The sequence below is a fragment of the Gavialis gangeticus genome, unplaced genomic scaffold, assembly GCF_001723915.1.
Source record: "Gavialis gangeticus isolate Ggan-Ray unplaced genomic scaffold, GavGan_comp1, whole genome shotgun sequence".
In the NCBI taxonomy this organism is placed as follows: Eukaryota; Metazoa; Chordata; order Crocodylia; family Gavialidae; genus Gavialis; species Gavialis gangeticus.
Window position 1 is genome coordinate 38,577,551 of NW_017729025.1, and position 17,581 is coordinate 38,595,131.

Below are 17,581 nucleotides of genomic sequence, written 5' to 3' on the forward strand. Positions count from 1 at the left end.
CAAGGGGAAAGCTCCAGAGTGGGCAGACAGAGAATGGACTGAGGGGGCCCAACAGACACTATCAGAGCAAGCACAGGGGGAAGACATAAGCCCTCCCTCTCTATGCCAAGGACACTGTTAAAGCTGGTAAAACCAAGGAACTAAGAACTGCAGTAAGCACCTGTCTTTGGCCAGGTAGGTGCTATACAGCTTCCCACTCACAATGCCCCACAATCCTGCACTGAGCTACAAAAGGTCTAAGAGTGCCCCTCCCTCCTACCCTGGTCCCATACAGTGCTGCCAGAGCAAATCACCTCTGCTATGACCTGCACAGTGATGCCAGTATCCTTCAGTCCTAGCTTGATTCTTTGCAGCTCTGAAGTGCATTTCACCCCTGCCTTGCATTGTATTTTTCTTTGTCCTGCACCTCTGAGGCCTCTCAATCCTGCTGTTAAACACTGTGTTTTATTCAAGACTCTTGGCATCTTTTTGAACAGAGAATGACAGCTGTACCAATTTATATCAAAGTAAAGGATTTTTCAATTGTATGCAGTGACAAAGGGGCTCTGTGTAGGGACTGTGAGGGGTAGTTAGTGTGGAGGGGCTTTGTTCAGGGACCAGGGGCTATAACTGGCAAGGCCAAGTAGTCTCTTGAGTTTAGAGACATCAGTCCTGGATCCTGTGCCTTACTTAACATTGACCTTCATTGAAATGCCACATCCAGGCCAGATTTTAGGTGCCAAGTCAAATGTTCCTCTATACTAACATCAGGAGCTTCCTCACAGTCTGGCTCTGTTATATCATGTCCATATGCTCTAGAAGTTCATGTGGATTATCCCCAGACCTGTTGCTAGCGTAGCATGTGAAGACTAGTAGTCTCAGTCCCTCTGGAGGGGAGGTAAAGGGCTGTATACTCTATGGGCCTTTGGAATGGGATCCTGGGTCACCGTCCTGCTGCCATCTCTCTCAGTAAGAATGCTGGGACAGTAGTAGAAAACAGGGAGCATTAGGACAGGACATTAATGGAGGTGAAACCTGCCAAAGGTCCCCAGTGTTGGAAAGCCCAGAAAGTTGTTCCATCACAATCCCATTCACCTGCCAGAAGGAACCCACCAAGTGAAGGCAGGAAAAAGAACCAGGTGTAGGAGCAGGTGGGAAGGATCTTTACTTCCCCACTCCACTCCTGAGGGTGCTACTCATGAACTGTACCATTGCTGAAACAATGGCCTTGCTCTAGAGAGCTCAGGGTCCTGGCTTCTGCTGCCCATCTCTCAGTCTAGCTGCTACGATTCCCTTTCATACTTGTGGCCTCTCTTCTCCAAGCAGCAGCATCTGCATGAGTTATTTTCCTCCAGTCACTCAAGTGTGGTCTGTACCCAAGCCCTATAGTCATTCATTCCCCGCTCCCAACCATTAGCAAGAGTCTTTGGAATGTCCCTATAAATCATGCTCATGTGCATCTACTCCCCTGGGGTTCCTGTGGGGTGTGGGAAGTGCCCACAAGCATGTGAGGCCTGACTTACCCAGACACTGTCAGAACCTCCCCACACCTCCCCACCTGCCAACTTTTAAGGCTCCCAGTCTCTGCCCAGGACCTGAGTGGTCAATAACCCTGCTCATGCTCAACAGTGCAGAGCAAAAGTCCTACCCTATACCTTACAGCCAAGACCTGAGGTATGGCTGTGCTTGTGGTGCACAAGTTCATTTTCACCAGAATCAGGAGCTTCTATTGCATTCCTGCAAGTGCTTGGGAGATCTCCCCACGAGTGATGAAATGTTTAGCGTTTGCTCTCTTCTGTGTGGGGTGATAGGTTTGGAGCATGAAGAGATGCACTGAGAGAGAGCACAGTTTTCCTGTGTTCTGAAAGATTATAAGGCTATAAAGCCAGGCAAAGGGAATCAAATATGGGGAAGAATTAATCTTTTCTCAGAGATCTGGTTAGACATGGCAGAAGAACAGGGCAGGCCCAAGCCCCCTTTCCTCAGAGAGCCAGCTGAATGTGTTCAGAACAGAACTCCTAACTGGACATGCCAGGAGTATTGGGCCAGGCTGCAACCCCAATGATAGAAATCCCTGATTTCCCAAGATATTTCCATTTAGGTGGAGAGAAGCAGTTCTACCTGATAGCAAGGTTATCTGGGGCCAGATAACTGTCGAACTTCACAAGCATTTGGGGAAATATAGTCACTGTTTTTCTCACATAATAATTGGGTCTCTTCAGAGTCACCAGCAAGTACTCACCTGCCCCTCATTTTCCTCTTGAAAAATCCATTGGAGTCAGCTGAATATCTTATGATAGACTGAAAGTGTCATTTGGCAGGTGCCAGTGAGGTGCAGAGAAATGCCTCCGCTAAGCAACTGGCCTCAATTCTTCATTCAGGGAAGCTTCGGTTGCACATCTGAAACCCATTGCCTTTGTGCACATTACCATATGCCTCATTGCCCTTAATTGCTTACTCCAAACAGACTTTGTAAATCCTGCCTGCCTGCAATTTCCACTGAGTGGAGCTGGATGTATGAGTCCCCTGGTGACCATGAGCCTGGGGTCAGAGCTGTGCCAGGGCCCAAGTTTGGCTTTATGCCCTTTTCAATATCAGCTCCTCTGCTGCTGATACACTGAACAATACTGTTTTCTGCTGCTTTGCTGGAAGATTTCTTAGACTGGCTCATCACTTCTCCTTTAGGGCTGTCAGGCTTTTTTAAATCCACCTTTGACTTTCTCAGGAACTCTAAAGACTATGGTTTTCAGCTATGCAGCTGTCCTGTTGAACTGCCTCCTGCTGTCCTTCCTCCTGCTTCCTGGGCCTCATTACTTATGCAGATTCCTTGTTCTTACTAGATTTAGTCTTACTTCACTGCACCCCCTTGACTCTCCTCCACACCATCTTCAGGTCTTTTGCATTTCAGGCTGGTACCTTCTTTCATGGGCTTGAACATCCAACATATGACATACCTCCATGTTGTGACCCATAACCGGGTCAGGCCTCCTGGGAGCGCTGCACTGCACCTCTGCAGGCGGGCAGTGGTGGTAGGGGAGCCTTGGGGAGCTACAGCTTCCCAAAATTCACCTTAGCCCCCATAGACTTCCCTACCAATGCCGCCACCTGCCCGCAGAGGTGCAGTGCGGTGAGGTGCTCCCAGCCTAGCCTGGTGCACGTGCACGGTGGCACGGTTGCACAGACACAGGCAGGCAGCAGCACCTGCCGGCTACTGCAACAGGGGCCTGTGAGGGGACAGTATGTGGCTGGATGGGCGTGTCTATCTCTCTCTGTCTCTGTGTTTGCGTCTGTACATCTGTGTGCGCACATCTGTGTGTGTGTGGCTGTGTGCATGCGTTTCTGGGTGTGTGTGCATCTGTGTGCATGTGTGCATCTGTGTGCATGTGCGCATCTGTGCATGTGCATCTGTGTGTGTGTGTGTGTGTGTGCATCTTTGTGTGCATGCATCTCTGCATGTGTGTGCATCTCTGTGTGCACATCTATGTGTGTGCATGCATTTGTGTGCACATGTGTGCGTGCATCTATGTCTGTATGCATCTGTGTGTGCACCTGCATGTGTGTGTCTGTGTGCACATCTATGCAACTGTATGCAAGTTTCTGTGTGTGCACCTGTGTTTGCACACTTGTGTACTTCTGTGCATCATGTGCACATGTACCTGTCTGTGTCTGTGCACATTTGTGTATGAGTGTCTGTCTGCATCTGTGTGTGTATGTGTGTGTGTGCATGTGTCTGTGTTCACGGCAGGGAGAGTGTGATTGTGTCTGTGTGTCCATGTGCAGAGAGTGAGAGTAGAGCGCATGCCTATCTGTGTGCATGCTTGGTTGTGTCCCCCTGTGCGTGTGTACGTTTGGCCATAGCGGGGGAGGGGGACCGGAATGTGCTCCCTATCCCCAGCCTGGCAGGGTCCACCCAGCCTCCCCCGCCAGCACCAGGAGCAGCCCAGCTCCCCTGATGGTGCTATTTTGTGTTTGCCCAGGACCCCAGTACACCTTAATTTGCCTCTGGGCTGGGAAAAGGCTCTGGGCTGAAATCCTGCCTGTTTGAGTTAAACCCACAGGATGCTAGGCATCCTGCCAAACACTACAGCTTCCTACCTACTCTACTGTCATCTGCTCTCTCTGGTAAGTGAGAGCAACAACCCTAAATCTGAGTTCCGCACTCATGGAAACTTCCAGTGGCTCTAGTAGGTCCCTTCCCCATTACAGTTCAGGATTTAGCCCTGTACTCTAGCACCCTGCCACTCTTACAGCTGCCAAAAAAATAAGTCCCATCAAAAGACAGACACCTCCCATCCTCAGAGGCTCCTGCAAGGTCCTGCCATCTGGCTCTGAAGAGTGTGAGGCCAAGTCCTGTGTGGCAGACCTAGGATCAGCTCCAAGACTACGTGCTCTATGATATATTGGCTGTGATGAACCTTCCAGTTTAGCAGGGCCAGCCTCAAAGCAAACAGACCACTCCATGTGCTGCCAAAAGGAAAGGGCTAGGGCTGGGCTGCGGGAGGCTAGACATTACTGCAAGAGTTACCACTTGCAGGGAAGCAGAAGAAAGCTCTGCACCGACAGCCTGACTGGGTCTGCCAAAGGGAACATGACCTTGGCTGGGCTCCAAGCAGCACCAGAAAGAACCAGTCTCTTCCAGCTCCACTACATTCTCGTGAGCCTCTTTCTTTTACCTGCATTCTGTCTGTGCTGGATTGACACCCCTGCAGGGTGGCTGCCAAACACCCATCATGCTGCATCTCCCAAGATGCTAGGATTTAATGCAGGGCAAAGAAGAGCTCTTCATTTGAGAGAGGAGGTGATGTGGAGGGTATTTGATAAATGGTGACAAATTAGAGACTGGGGTGGGAGCTACTCATTGCTCCATCCTCCACAGAGGGTCAGGCACAATCCATGACTTCTGAAAGCAGCAAATTTAAATAGTTAGGAAAGTTTTTTTACAAACGCAAAATGTTCCCAAACTTCTATAAGACTTGGGGAGTCTAAGTCTTGCTGATAAGAGCATGGATTCTGGGTTGAAAGGGTCCAAAGGCATGAGGCACTTCTGAAAATTTTACCCCAAATCCGTGGTGGAACTCAGCTCCACAAGATCACACTAAGGCCACAAGCATAGCCATGGAGAGGCCTGACCCTTCCAGAGTCCTTCTAAGTTAAGTTTCTAGGGACAATCCAGGGTCTCCTCAGAAATGGACAGAGATTCCTGTGTCTTGGCACAAATGAGTCTTCCTCTGAAGAGGCAAGCAGGTCCCTCCCCATAAAGATCCACTGCAGGCCTCCAGCATCATTGTCTGCAGCAAATGATGCTGGGCAGTGACCACTAGTCCAGCTGGAAACCTGGCTGGAGCCAGTCTGGCCTCCCCTGTATTCCTAAGAGAAGACAGCAAGAAGGACAGCAGATAGTGGGCTCCTGGGACTGAGGGGGCAAGCCAGGAGCCAAGGCAGGCACTCAGAGCAGGACAGGGCCTGTCTGAGAGGAGACCCTGCCCACTAGGAGCAGTGTTAGGAGCCTTCTGGAAGAGCTCTTGGGCTCCACTGCCTAACCCATAAATCGGACAGGCTGGAGCCCATACATATGAGCTAGTGGCAGGGCACTATTGGTGCCTGCCACTTTAAGGGCTGGAGCAGGCAGCAGCCAGGTGCTTGAGTACAGTGGCTATTTTGAGACCCAGGATATATATAGGGTGAAGCAGCAGTTTGCTGCTGGCAACTGTGAGAGAGACATCAGCTGGTGGAGCTGAGGCTCAGGAACAGCTTGTAGGCTTATGGGCTGGGGCTATGGGGATGGTGGGGGCTCCTGGTCCTGGTCCTAACTTAAAAGTACACCCTGCCAGGGATTGGTGGCCTGATGGGGCTGTTTGTGGTGGGACAATCTCCAAGAAATGCCAGGTTAGTTACCACCCCGGTGAAAGGTGGGTTGATGCACCTTAATAACCCCTGCTCCCACAACCAGATGGACAACCCTATAGCAGGGCAGGAGAAGGTGAACCCATAGGTTTCTGACTGGATTTGGAGATGAGGCCAGGGCCTGTGTGGTCAAAGGTCCCGGGGGGGCCACATCTGAGAGGGGGAAGAGTGTAGGGAGCTTGGCAGCCCAGAATGAGGGCGGAGTAGGCTAGGGGTGTGCATGGGTGAGTGTGTGGTGTGTGCATGTAGCAGCGAGTGGGGTTCTCCCAGAGGCATGCAGGTGTAAGTGTAGGGGAATGAGTGGGAGGGTGTGGGTAGGTATGTTGTTTGTGGGGTGTATGATTGTGTGTGGAGACGGGTATGGTTGTGGGGTTGGGGGGAAGGGTTAGAGGGTATGTGTGGTGTGCATGAGAGCCCCCTCCATGTGCCCCCTGATGCCATCAGCCCCTGACCCTACCCCGCAATTGCCCAGAGCCTGCATTCCCTGCAAGGCCTCCCCAACCACCGCCAAAAGCTCGCAGCCCCAGTGTGGCCCGCACCTGCTCCAAAACTCCTGGTTGTGTTGCATCCTGCTACCCCTGGGCATGCAGCACAGCTAGGTCAGCTCCTTCTGGCTGCTGCTGTGCTGCCCCCAGCCCCACAGTAGTGGTGGGTACCAGCAGTGGCAGCAGCCAGAAAGAGCCACCCCAGCCCCTCTGCATGCACAGGGGGCAGCAAGATATGCCACAGCCGGGCAGTGTCTCGGCCGGGCAGGACCAAGGGACCTGCTGTGAGCTAGTCAAAGCCCCTTTGCAGGCAAGATCCAGCCCATGGGCCATATTTTGACCAACCCTGCCCTAAACACACCAAGCAAGCTATAATATATAGCCAAGCCCTCTGATACTACTGAATTTGCCCTGTGAAGAGAACAACCACTCTCTCTCCAATCTCTCAGTTCTAATCCACAAAGGGAATTTAAAAAACACCTTTCATACATGAGCCTATGAACTGCCCTTCATAAATCCACTGGATATAAAGAGTCATGGACTAAATATAGATGTTGGATTTATGGCACATTATAACTTACCTGCCATCCGATATCTTCAGGTAACCTCTCTACATTTTACCAGCTACATTCTATCACCAAGTCAATATTCCCTCTTTCCCCACCCCTGCACCTACCTGTCTCAAACCTCTTCTCTCCCATCCCCTCTGATCCTCACTGCCACACATCTGCAGTTTCACAGATCTGCTTTTTGCATATTGGCTTCTATTCCATCCAGAAGAAAACAACACACCAGCCGACTCTCCCTATGCCTGAAGAAGGGTCTTTATGCTCAAACATTTGCAAAGAACAATTTTTCCAACTATTTAGTTGGTCTAATAAAAGATATTAGATATTTACCCAAAGAACCTTGTCCGTAGTTATTTCAAGGGTTTTATTTTGAAGCATGATATTTTGAAACAATAGGAACATTTTTTATGTTTTCTTCAGGATTGGTAGGTCCCACAGATATGGAAGATCTGAAATGGAAGCAGTGGGGGCAAGGCATAGAATAAAGTTACCCAATTGTAAAGTTATTTAACTTGACCCTTAAATGGCTTTTCTCTTGCACTGGTTATCTTATAAACATTATCTATTTGTGTGTGTGTGTGTGTGTGTGTGTGTGTGTGTACATAGATATACAGGAACCTGTTTTTTGTTCCTATCTCATAGCTCAGTGGCAACAATAAGAAAGACAGGGGTGTGTGTGTCCCCATTAGGGATGCTAGTGGAAACCGAAATGTTTGATAAAGATAAATCATCAGATCTATTTGTATCCTTTATGGTTTCAATATCATGTACATCTTGGTTTAAATATCATGTACATTTCTTCTGTTATGTTATTCAGAAATTAAGAATTTCTTTTATCATCCCTTTAGTTATATCTGAGCATATATTTATTCAGTATCCATCTGTCCTTTATGCATTTATATACAGGTAAATTATAGACCTCCATCTGTTCTGGGAATAGCAGTTCCACTCACTGATAACTTTTATAATGCAGATCCTAGCAAACCTAGAATGAGAGATTATTTTGAGAAATCAAAGGTAAGTCTTCTGCCATTGTTTTATTGGTGTTGAAGTTGTTTAAGGAGCATGCATGCTTTAACATTATACAGTTTATTCTATCCAATTTTCTATCACGCATCTTAAACAGCCAATATAGTAAAAGTTCAAAGAAGGCAGAGGTTACAGACAGAGCAGGTATGTGATATGCCAGCTTTGCATCCTCTTCCGTCTTGTTCAAGTTAAAATCCTCTTAGTTGCATGCTAGATCTAGAATAGGGCTGAAAACTGATATTGCATTGTAAAATGGTACATTTTGCTACACTGGGGGAAAATGAGCAGTGGAAAGGAATGAAAGTTGTGACATAACATTAGATAACTTGATTGTAAACTCCTAAGTCCCAGCCAATCGTCTAGACTACCATCAGCAAGAAACTATCTGGCTGGCAGGTTCCCCTTTGTAATTTATTTCTGGCTATGTTGCCAGAGGCATTGACAAAGTGTCATGAATTAATATAAAAAGGTAAGATAGGTTCTACCTAGTTGGAATTAAACCTGTCAGTTTTCCTAATACTACAGTCAAATGTGCTGCTATTAGCATAATTCAGGAGCATATTGCAGGAGTGATGAGTGTTTTGAAACCATACCACAATTGGAACTATTTTATTTATCTAGATTTTGAGCTTTTTAAACCAAACATTTTTGTCTGTGCTGATAGCATGACTTCCCAGGTTACCTTGTTCAGAACCTATGTCACTACCAAAGGACTGCTAATAAAGCACTTACATTTCTTGGAAACCATGGCCAGATCCAGACATGCAGGCATATACATTTTCATGGGGAGAAATAGCAGTGGCACAATATGTGCTGCTGCTACTCGATCCCCAGGGAATGCCCATGCACATGCAGTCTGGCGCACAACACGTTACCTCAGGTGGGTCAGGGGAGGCTGGGACCTGCACCTCTTACCTGGGGTTATGGGGACTTCTTGGGCTCCAGCAGTGGCCCCTCCCCCAGTAGGGGAGGTACAGGGGGGCACATGCCCCCCCTAAAATTTGTCTCTTGCAGGCCAGGGAGTAGGGAGCACTGGTGGCACTTCCAGTTTGCTGCCGGCGCTTCTGGAGTCAGCAATCGGCTGCTGCAGAACCCCCTCCCCCCAGTCAGCAATCAGCCACTGGGGGACCCCACCCCCCAGTCAGCAATTGCCCTCTGGTGCCCACCCCCACAGGGCCAGGAGGCACCAGTCACCCATAAGCAGTAGTGATTTGGCAGCAGGGAGCCTGGCTGGCAACCAGAGCATAGCTCCAGCCAGCCAGGCTCCAATTTCAGGTGGTGCACACCGCTGCCATGTGCACAGCCCCGCTTTTTCTGCTGCGGTTTTTTTTTTTTTTTTGACACCAGGGTCTCTGTGTCAAAAAAACTCATACGGAAAATTAGCACTACATGTGCAGCATGTGTGGTGTGCAGTAGGGCTGTGTGTAATTTCGGCAGCTATTTCATTTCAGAGGTGTTTTGGCCCATTTCAGTGCCCAAAACACCAAATCCAACATTAAAATGGAAGGCTCCAAAACATCTCCAAAACTAAATGAAACCATCCAAAACATTTTGGAAATTTTCAGAAAATTTTGGAGTTTCGGAGCGGGCTTGCAGGAAAACGGAAACTCAGAAGAGGGAGGGGGAAGAGGTGGGGGAGGGACTGCTCTGATATTGACATCTGGAGCTGGTCAGTGTCTGTGATTTTTCCCTGAGGTCCCTTCCAATCCCAGTGCTCTGGGGGAGGGATGGAGAAACAACATATAAGGCTCTGTGTGAAGTCTTTCTGTCCCTTTTGTGAGCTGACTATCTGGATGCAACAGCGTGTGAAAAGTACTGTGGCTGGCTGCAGTGACTGGCTTCCTAGTCAGTCTCCTGCTAGTCTTTCTTTATGGAAAGGATTGGATACACCTTTCCAATATATTACACATGCAAGATATAGTAAGCAGATAGAAGAAAATATAGTAAATATAAGATATAGTAAAATAAGCAGATAGAAAAAGATATAGTAAACACATAGAAGATATATTACACACACACACACACACACACACACACACACACACACACACACACACACACACACACACACACACTTTCCAGCACAGCAAACATTATAAAGCGTGCTGGAAAGACAAGTGCCAGGTCTTCTAGCAGAGAAGCGAGAGGGGGCAGAGGGAGAGCTGTAAGTCCTTCTCCCCCCTGCCCCACACACAACTTAGGCACACGCTCTTCCCTAGCAGGCATAAGGCTTCTGCTGCTAGTTAGTGGCAGCAAGGAAGTGGGAGCAGTGTCTGCACCTGTCCCACCTCCATTAATACCAGCAATAATAATGACTCCCAGCACCACCAGTATGACAAGCACCAACATGACAGCCTCCTCCACCCTAATTTCAGTTCCCAGCATGAGCCTCCCAGTACCAGGGGAGGAGCTGGATCTGGAACCAGGGGAGCTCAGTGCTATAGCCAGGGAAATTCTGGGGAGGGAGGAGGAATCTGAGTTTCTGCTCCACATCCCTTTAAAGTTCCCCTAGAGCCAGGTCTCCTTCTTCAGAAGGTACTGCAAAGGAGGTTATGGGGACAGGTGGTTGAACTTCCCCTGTTGTTGTGCCTCTGCCTGCTGAGGAGGGGGATACGGCAGGATTCTCACCGCAACCCAAAAGTGAAGGGATAATGTAGTATGGGATCATTTTGAGGTGGCAGATGATCCCAAGTATGCTATTTGCCTGCACAGCTGATGCAAGACCAGCTGGGGCAAGGACAAGAATCACTTCAGCACCACAGGGATGCTGATGCATATCAGGAGATCCCACTCTCTTGCCACTGCTCCTCCTCAGCCTGGCACCAGTGGGAGTGTGCCCAAAGGGAAGTCCCCCTCTCACTTCAAAGCCCCTGCCTGTCCCCCAGAAGCAGAAGCAGGCCACCCTGGACCAGTAGGGAAAAGGCAGAGGGAAAGGGTTCGCGGTAACCGACAACGGAACCAAATTTGGTCAAGGTGGTCCATGATGCCAACATTGTTGGCATCCTCTTTGTGGCACACGAGGTCCACTTCATAGTCAGGGACACCTTGGAGGGGGCAGGGCTGCTTGTGATGGCACCATCCCTACCATGACCAGCTAGTTCATTTCAAAATGCAGGAAGATGGCGGGCTACTTCCACCAGAGCATCAAGGCAGGCAAGATGCTGCGGGACAAACAGGCAGAGCTGAGCATCCCACAACACAAAATCGTGCAGGATGTGGAAACTCAGTGGAACCCCACATACCTGATGCTTGAAAGACTGGTCAAGCAACAGAAGGCCATCCATGAGATGGCCTTGCTCAGGAAGATTGGGATCAGTGGGACTGTCAAAAGTGGTTTGTAAATTCCCTTGAGGATCAGGCCTGAGAGACTGAAGACAGAGTGGGTTTCTTGTGAGAAATGTGACCACACTGGTAGTTGGGTATTCTTGTCTGTAATAGACTGGATTAGTATGTTGGCAGGTTTTGCATTTCTTATCAGGGCATGGTCTGGATCCATTTGGTGTGTTTTGGCTGTAGGAAGTTGGCTTCTGGTGATGAGGTTAGTGAGGTTCAGTGCTTGTTTAAATTTACAAACCACTTTTCACAGATGAGCCTATGAACTTCACTTCATCAACCTTGATACAAAAACTCATGGACTCAATATAGACATTGGGTTTATATGACACACTATAACCTGCCTGACATCTGACTCCCCAAGTACCTCTCCACTTTTACCTACTACATCCCCCTTCTCCCCCTTCCCTCCCAGCCTGTCCCTTACCCCCTGACACCTCAATTTAATTTCACTGACTGACTTTCTTGCCTGCATTGCATGCTAGCCTCTGGCTTCTTCACTATTCATTCCATCTAGGAAGAGCGCGCACACAACAACTAGATGCTTCCTCAGCCTGACTAAAGGTTTTTAAATCCAAAAGCTTGCTAAGATATATTTCTCCACTATTCAGTTGGTTTAATAAAAGATATCAGAGGTACCCTCAACTGGTCCATTCTGGGGCCAGGACCCAAAGTGGGGTCTAAGGGCCAGGGGCCCACTGCGAAGAATGTGGGCCCCAGAGCAAGAGGCTCAGGATTCTGACTGACCTGAAGGCAGGGCCAAGATCTAAGGGGGAGCCAAAGGTGGAGCCCTCCTTTACCCCCTCCGGCCAAAGGGGACCACAGCTGGAGGGGGTGAAGGAGGCAATGTGTGAGGCATGGGCCGCAGTGTTAGGGGAAGTACAGAGCTGTGGAATGGATGTCACCCCAAGACACCTAAATGGAGAGCCACCCACCTGGGAAACATCTGAATCAATTTTCCATCAAGGCGTGGCAGACCCAGAAACAGGTGGGTGGGTGGAGATCTAACTGGCACCAGGAAGGCCCCCTGTTACAGGCTACCATCCCTGCTGGTTTGATCCCTCAGCACCTTAACACACACACAAAGTCATACGAGTGTCCCAAGTTTTGTTTTGAACAGTTTGAGATGCAGATTCCCAGAACTCCCCTGCACCTATCTCCTTGAAGCCTGGCAGGCTTCATGGCCTCAGAAGAGGCTACCATGCCTGCTGTTTTCAACCCACTGAGCCTTAACACACACACAAAGTCACATGTCACAAGTTTTGCTTTGAACAGTTTGAGGTGCACTTTCACAGAAACCCCTGCACCTATCTCTTTGAAGTTTGGATTTGAACAGTTTCACAAAAACTCCTGAACCTATCTCCTTGAAACTTGGCATGCTTCATGACCTCAGAAGGGGCTACCATCCCTACAATTTTCATCTGAATCAGGCAAGAAACGACAAAAGTATAGGAATTTTAGTGATTTCCCATTATAGCCTGTGGCTGAACCTCCAAAACAGCCTTGAAATTCTGAAGCAGATTCAGCTGAATCAAAACAGAACAGTGATCCAAAACACCAGAATGAATCGCTGTCCTCTGAAACAGCTGAATCCAAAATTGAAACGAGACAGAGCCGTTTCGTACAGCGCTAGTGTGCAGCACTGCAAATGGGTCTGAAGTACCGCATACTGCACATGTGCACTCGTCTGGATGCCCCGCATATATGTATCTCTATGATCCTAGTTTTGGCCTACACTAACAAAATGCCTATCCTCTTTAAAGAGGGCCCTTGATACTAATGCACACGGCATAAGACTATCAGACAGATCCATTTTTTGCTTGGCACAGGAAATGAGGAGGGCCATTGGAATGCTGGTTATCCATTTCTGATTCACAAGGTACCAGAAACTTTGGCAGTGGAGTAGACAATGAGTACCTTAGATAGTTGACTAAGGTTCTTACAAGACTGTATGCCAGCCAAGAATTTCGTAGATGAAGGTTTGCTTCACCAATCCTTTTCCTTCTACAATATGTACCTATCTCATGATAGCAGAAGCATTCAGTGGAGGAGTACAAATTCTCAGGTGGGCAGTCATACCACCAGGGAGATGTGAACGGGACAGGAACCAGGAAAGAGATGCAGCAGAAGATGATCAGGTGGCCTGATCATGAGAGGTCCTATAGAACCCTGCATGTACCACTGACACTGATCTTTGATTGGTAGAAAAAGGTAGAAACTGTAGTGCACATAGGGCTAAGACTACACGATGCTGTTGTAAAAATATATGAAACTTGTATGTGCTGCAGCTTCTGTTGTCAATATGACGGGTAGAACTACACTGACAGAAAATTGCCTGAAAATCTGTGTGTGTGTATGTATATGTGTATATATGTATATATATGTTAAAAGTTTGAGGTTCTCCGTCTCTCTAGAAATCAAGCTTATAACGAAAGAAGTGTTTTATTTGTAGTGTAAGCAGGCTTTTTTATAATGACTACAAATTATGTAATAGGACTGAAAACCTTCCAATAAATTGGTAAACTAATCTCTGACCTCAAACACACTTTAAAAGCATATTAGCTCTGGTTTTTAGAGATTATTTTAGGAATTCCGAGTAGAGTTGTTTGAAATGTTTTAAGTATAATAGTTCTTCACCAGAAAAGGCTTATTTAGTGAAATCAAAGTATTTTCACAGGAAATTACTAAATTATTGAAAAGGTCAAAACATTTAATTTTTTTACATGATTGCTTTCAAATAAAATTAAATAAAATAAAACTGAATGGAATATTTCACCCTTACAAAAATTTTGAAAGGTTGAAGTAGAATATTTTTTAATATTTAATTTCATGAAACAATCCAGGATTTCAACTGTTTGCCCTAATTTGAACCTCAACCAGATTTTAAAATTTTTAAATTTCTCATGGGAGGATTTTGACGAGCAACAATATCACATGTGGTCTGCAGCAAGCAGCATGTATACCTTTTAAACTATCTACTTCGTATTTGTTATTTAAAAACATGTTTATTTCAGAATCCATGTAAAAATGAGCTCAATTCAGGTTATATATCTTTTTACAGACTTCAGGAACCTACAAGAAGTGTGCTAACAAGTCATCTCGAGCAAAATGCAACTGCACTGACAATGAGAAACTTTCTTTTTCTGTAGCTTTCTCAGACTGCAAAGAGAAGGTAAGAACTAGTAACAAGTTGGAAACAACTCTTATTAGGAATAAATTCTGCCCTTAGACGTGGCCAGGAAACCACCCTGGATTCAGTACAAATTGTCTGTGGGGCAACATGGGGGCAGAAACTAACTATCTAAAGAGACATTCCAGCTCACAATTGCAGGTAGGCATGGCCTGAATGTTTAATAAAGGTCTTAAATAACCAACACAATTTTACCTTTTAAATGCAACTGTATGACAATATATAACTTAAATTTTAGGCTCTTAGGATGAAGTATCCGGTTAGAAAACTTCCAATCCATTTCATGATTAAAAGTAAAAGCAGATATAAACACCTGAAATCTCCTTATTTTGTCACAATCACAGAAGTCAATCAGCGGACAAACTGGGAAGTAGCAGGTATGGATGGGGGGATCTGAAAAAATCTGCTTTCATAACCATAGGCATAGATATTATGATTTATTTTTTCTGCTGGAAGTTCACTTTTGAAAGAATTGCAGTTTCTGGAGAGACACTTTTTTCTTCTTACCTGTTTCCTTAATGGAAAGGACTCCTGTTTAGACCCAGATTTATGACATCAATGTTCAAATAGGACCAAGCAGGATGTGATATTGAGCATTGTATGACTTCTCTCCACTGAAGTGTTACTCTTTTAAAAACAACAGGACAAAGATTCAAGAAGAAAAAGTATAATGCAAGACAGACTTGTTTGTTGTAGGCCATCTATTCACTCATTTATAATTGATTTAAAATTAAAGCAGGATTGAGATTAAATTGTGGTAGGTGTACTCCTGGGAATATGCAAGACATCTCTGGGTGGTATGCAAGAGAAATTACATAATGGATTCAATTTTAATTATCATAATAATAGGCATTTAAGGGGTTAAAATATAAAAAATATGCTTGTAGGAGTATGTGGGCAGCTGGTAAATCTGGAAGGGGATATGCAATAAGAATGTTTGGGAACCTCTGCCCCAAACAAGACAGTTTCCCTGATACTCCCTCCTGTTGCTGAAATGCACCAGCAGCAGGCCTCTCTGTGGTTGTACAAGTCAGCCTTCATAAGCTACAAAGATGTTCCAGCTTGTCAGCTGTAGTAACCTTTACATAGCTTTTTGTGGTTATAAGGCATTGTTTCGTAGTTGTAGCAAATATTTTCAAGGCCTGGAAAACTGACCAAACTATTTTTTATCACAAAGGGCAAAAAATACTTTAATATTTCCTTTATAAAGCTCAAGAAACTCTAGGACACAAGTGATCCAAACTGGGCCAGATAAAAGGAGATACTGAGTACCCCTGACACAGTTTCCATTTCCTTTAAAGGCTGAGGGTGTGTGCACTTTGTAGGGAACTAATGGGTCTGAAGGCACCCCTTGCCTATCCATGAATGCTTGAACTTCTGTTACGAACAACTTCTCGTACAGAAATCAGAATTTTCCGGCAAACTAGGAGAAGAGAAAAATATGGAAGAACTTTACAAATTGTTTTTTACTTTACAGGTAGTAATGCAACACCAAGCATGTTAAAAATGAGAGCATATTTAAAAGGAAAACTCAATGCTACACTGTATAATCCAGATGCCCTGACCCTAAATATATATGTAAGTTTTATCATTTCAGATAAAAGGAAATATTTTGGACAAAAATTGGCATAAGCTAGATTTCACATCTGAACGCTATTAACTTAGAGGTAGTTCCAATTTGAATCTAAACATTTCTTTGTAAAACCCAGATGTGTGAACTCATTTGTAGCTCAGTTCGAGCTCTAATTCTCTAATGCCTTTGACATCAACAACTGAATGAAACAGGTGAGTCTTAACCCCCTGTGCTTTTATATCTACTTCTCATTCATGCTTCTTCATGTATTCAAGGACAGCAAACAAGGTAAGTAGTATGCAGACAGTTTGCAGATGAGTTCACAGGTCAGTTTGCCCCCACCCCCATCCTCCTTTTGAGGGAAGAGTCTTTCAATTTGGTGTGAGGAAGAAGAAAAAAAGGAACCTTTTGGGGCCAATGAGCAGTAAACAGGTGAGTTTGCTAGGGAAGGTGTGCTTGGAAGAAGGGCAGTAAGAGAGACAAGGTAAATTAAGAGACCCAGGGAAATGGCTGGAGGATGTCACAATGCCTGAGCCACTGTCACTGCCTCTGCTTACATTTCTGTCCAGGCAGGACCACTCACCATTGAGGCTTCCACCCAGGTCTGGATTTCCTGCTGTGGGGACTGTGGTTTGTAAGTTCCTTCCAGTGATGGCCAGGCCAGGGGGTGCCTATGGTGTGAGCAGTACCTCCTGGTGGTGTCTTTCAGGAAACAGGCAAGAGCTACAAGAGGAGGGTGGTGATGCTCCAAAGCATCCTCCACCATGAGGAGTTCATTGATTCAGTACTGGAGGGGACCTCCGGGACCGTGGAGGAAGAACTGCCAGCAGTAGCACTAGAGAAGAGAGAGGTCATGAACTCCCTGGATGGTGGAAGCTGGAAGCTTGTGACCTCTGGCAGCAAGCAGAGATCTACATCTCCACTTGCAGCAAGTTGTCTGGAGAAGAGATATGCAGCCCTAGCAACAGAGAAGGTGGAGCATGTTCCATTGGTGGAGGAGAACAGGCCAGGCCTCACCAAGGTGGGAAGGATTGAGATAACTGCTACCAAGAAGAGGTGATAGGAGGTGGTGGTTGGAGACTCCCTTTTGCAGGGGACAGAGGAAGCATCTGCTGACCTGACCTGTTGTCTTGGGAAGTCTGCTGCTTGCCTGGATCCCAGATCCAAGATGTCACAGAGGGATTACCAAGACTCATCCAGCCCTCTGACAACTACCCTGTGTTGCTCATCCATGTGGACACCAACGATACTGCCAGGCAAAACCCTGAGCAGATCAAAAGTGACTACAGGGCTCTGAGTGAAGGGGTCTGGGGCTCAGGTTGTGTTCTCTTCAATCCTTCCAGTCAAGGCTAGGGCCTGGACAGGAACGAGTGTCTTCTGCACAATGGCACCAGTGCACCTCCTGACAGGTTGAGCTTGCTGCTTAGGCGACAGGCAGGGGGGGCAGGCAGGAGCACCAGTGCCCCCCTTCCGCCCCCCCCCCCCGCGAGCACCACCTGGGGCCTGGAAACACTATGGC

The 17,581-nt window shown here is 46.8% G+C and overlaps 1 protein-coding gene across 1 annotated transcript in view; it reads left to right on the forward strand.

The window, feature by feature from the left end:
- The first annotated feature begins 7,848 nt into the window (after positions 1 to 7,848).
- CATSPERB (cation channel sperm associated auxiliary subunit beta) overlaps positions 7,849 to 17,581 on the forward strand; it is a 32,258-nt gene continuing 22,525 nt past the window's right edge. The window contains exons 1-4 of the mRNA XM_019518656.1: positions 7,849 to 7,954; positions 14,361 to 14,471; positions 14,728 to 14,866; positions 15,967 to 16,067. Coding sequence (XP_019374201.1) covers positions 7,928 to 7,954; positions 14,361 to 14,471; positions 14,728 to 14,866; positions 15,967 to 16,067 — 378 coding nt within the window. The 5' untranslated portion in view covers positions 7,849 to 7,927. The remainder of the gene's footprint in view (positions 7,955 to 14,360; positions 14,472 to 14,727; positions 14,867 to 15,966; positions 16,068 to 17,581) is intronic.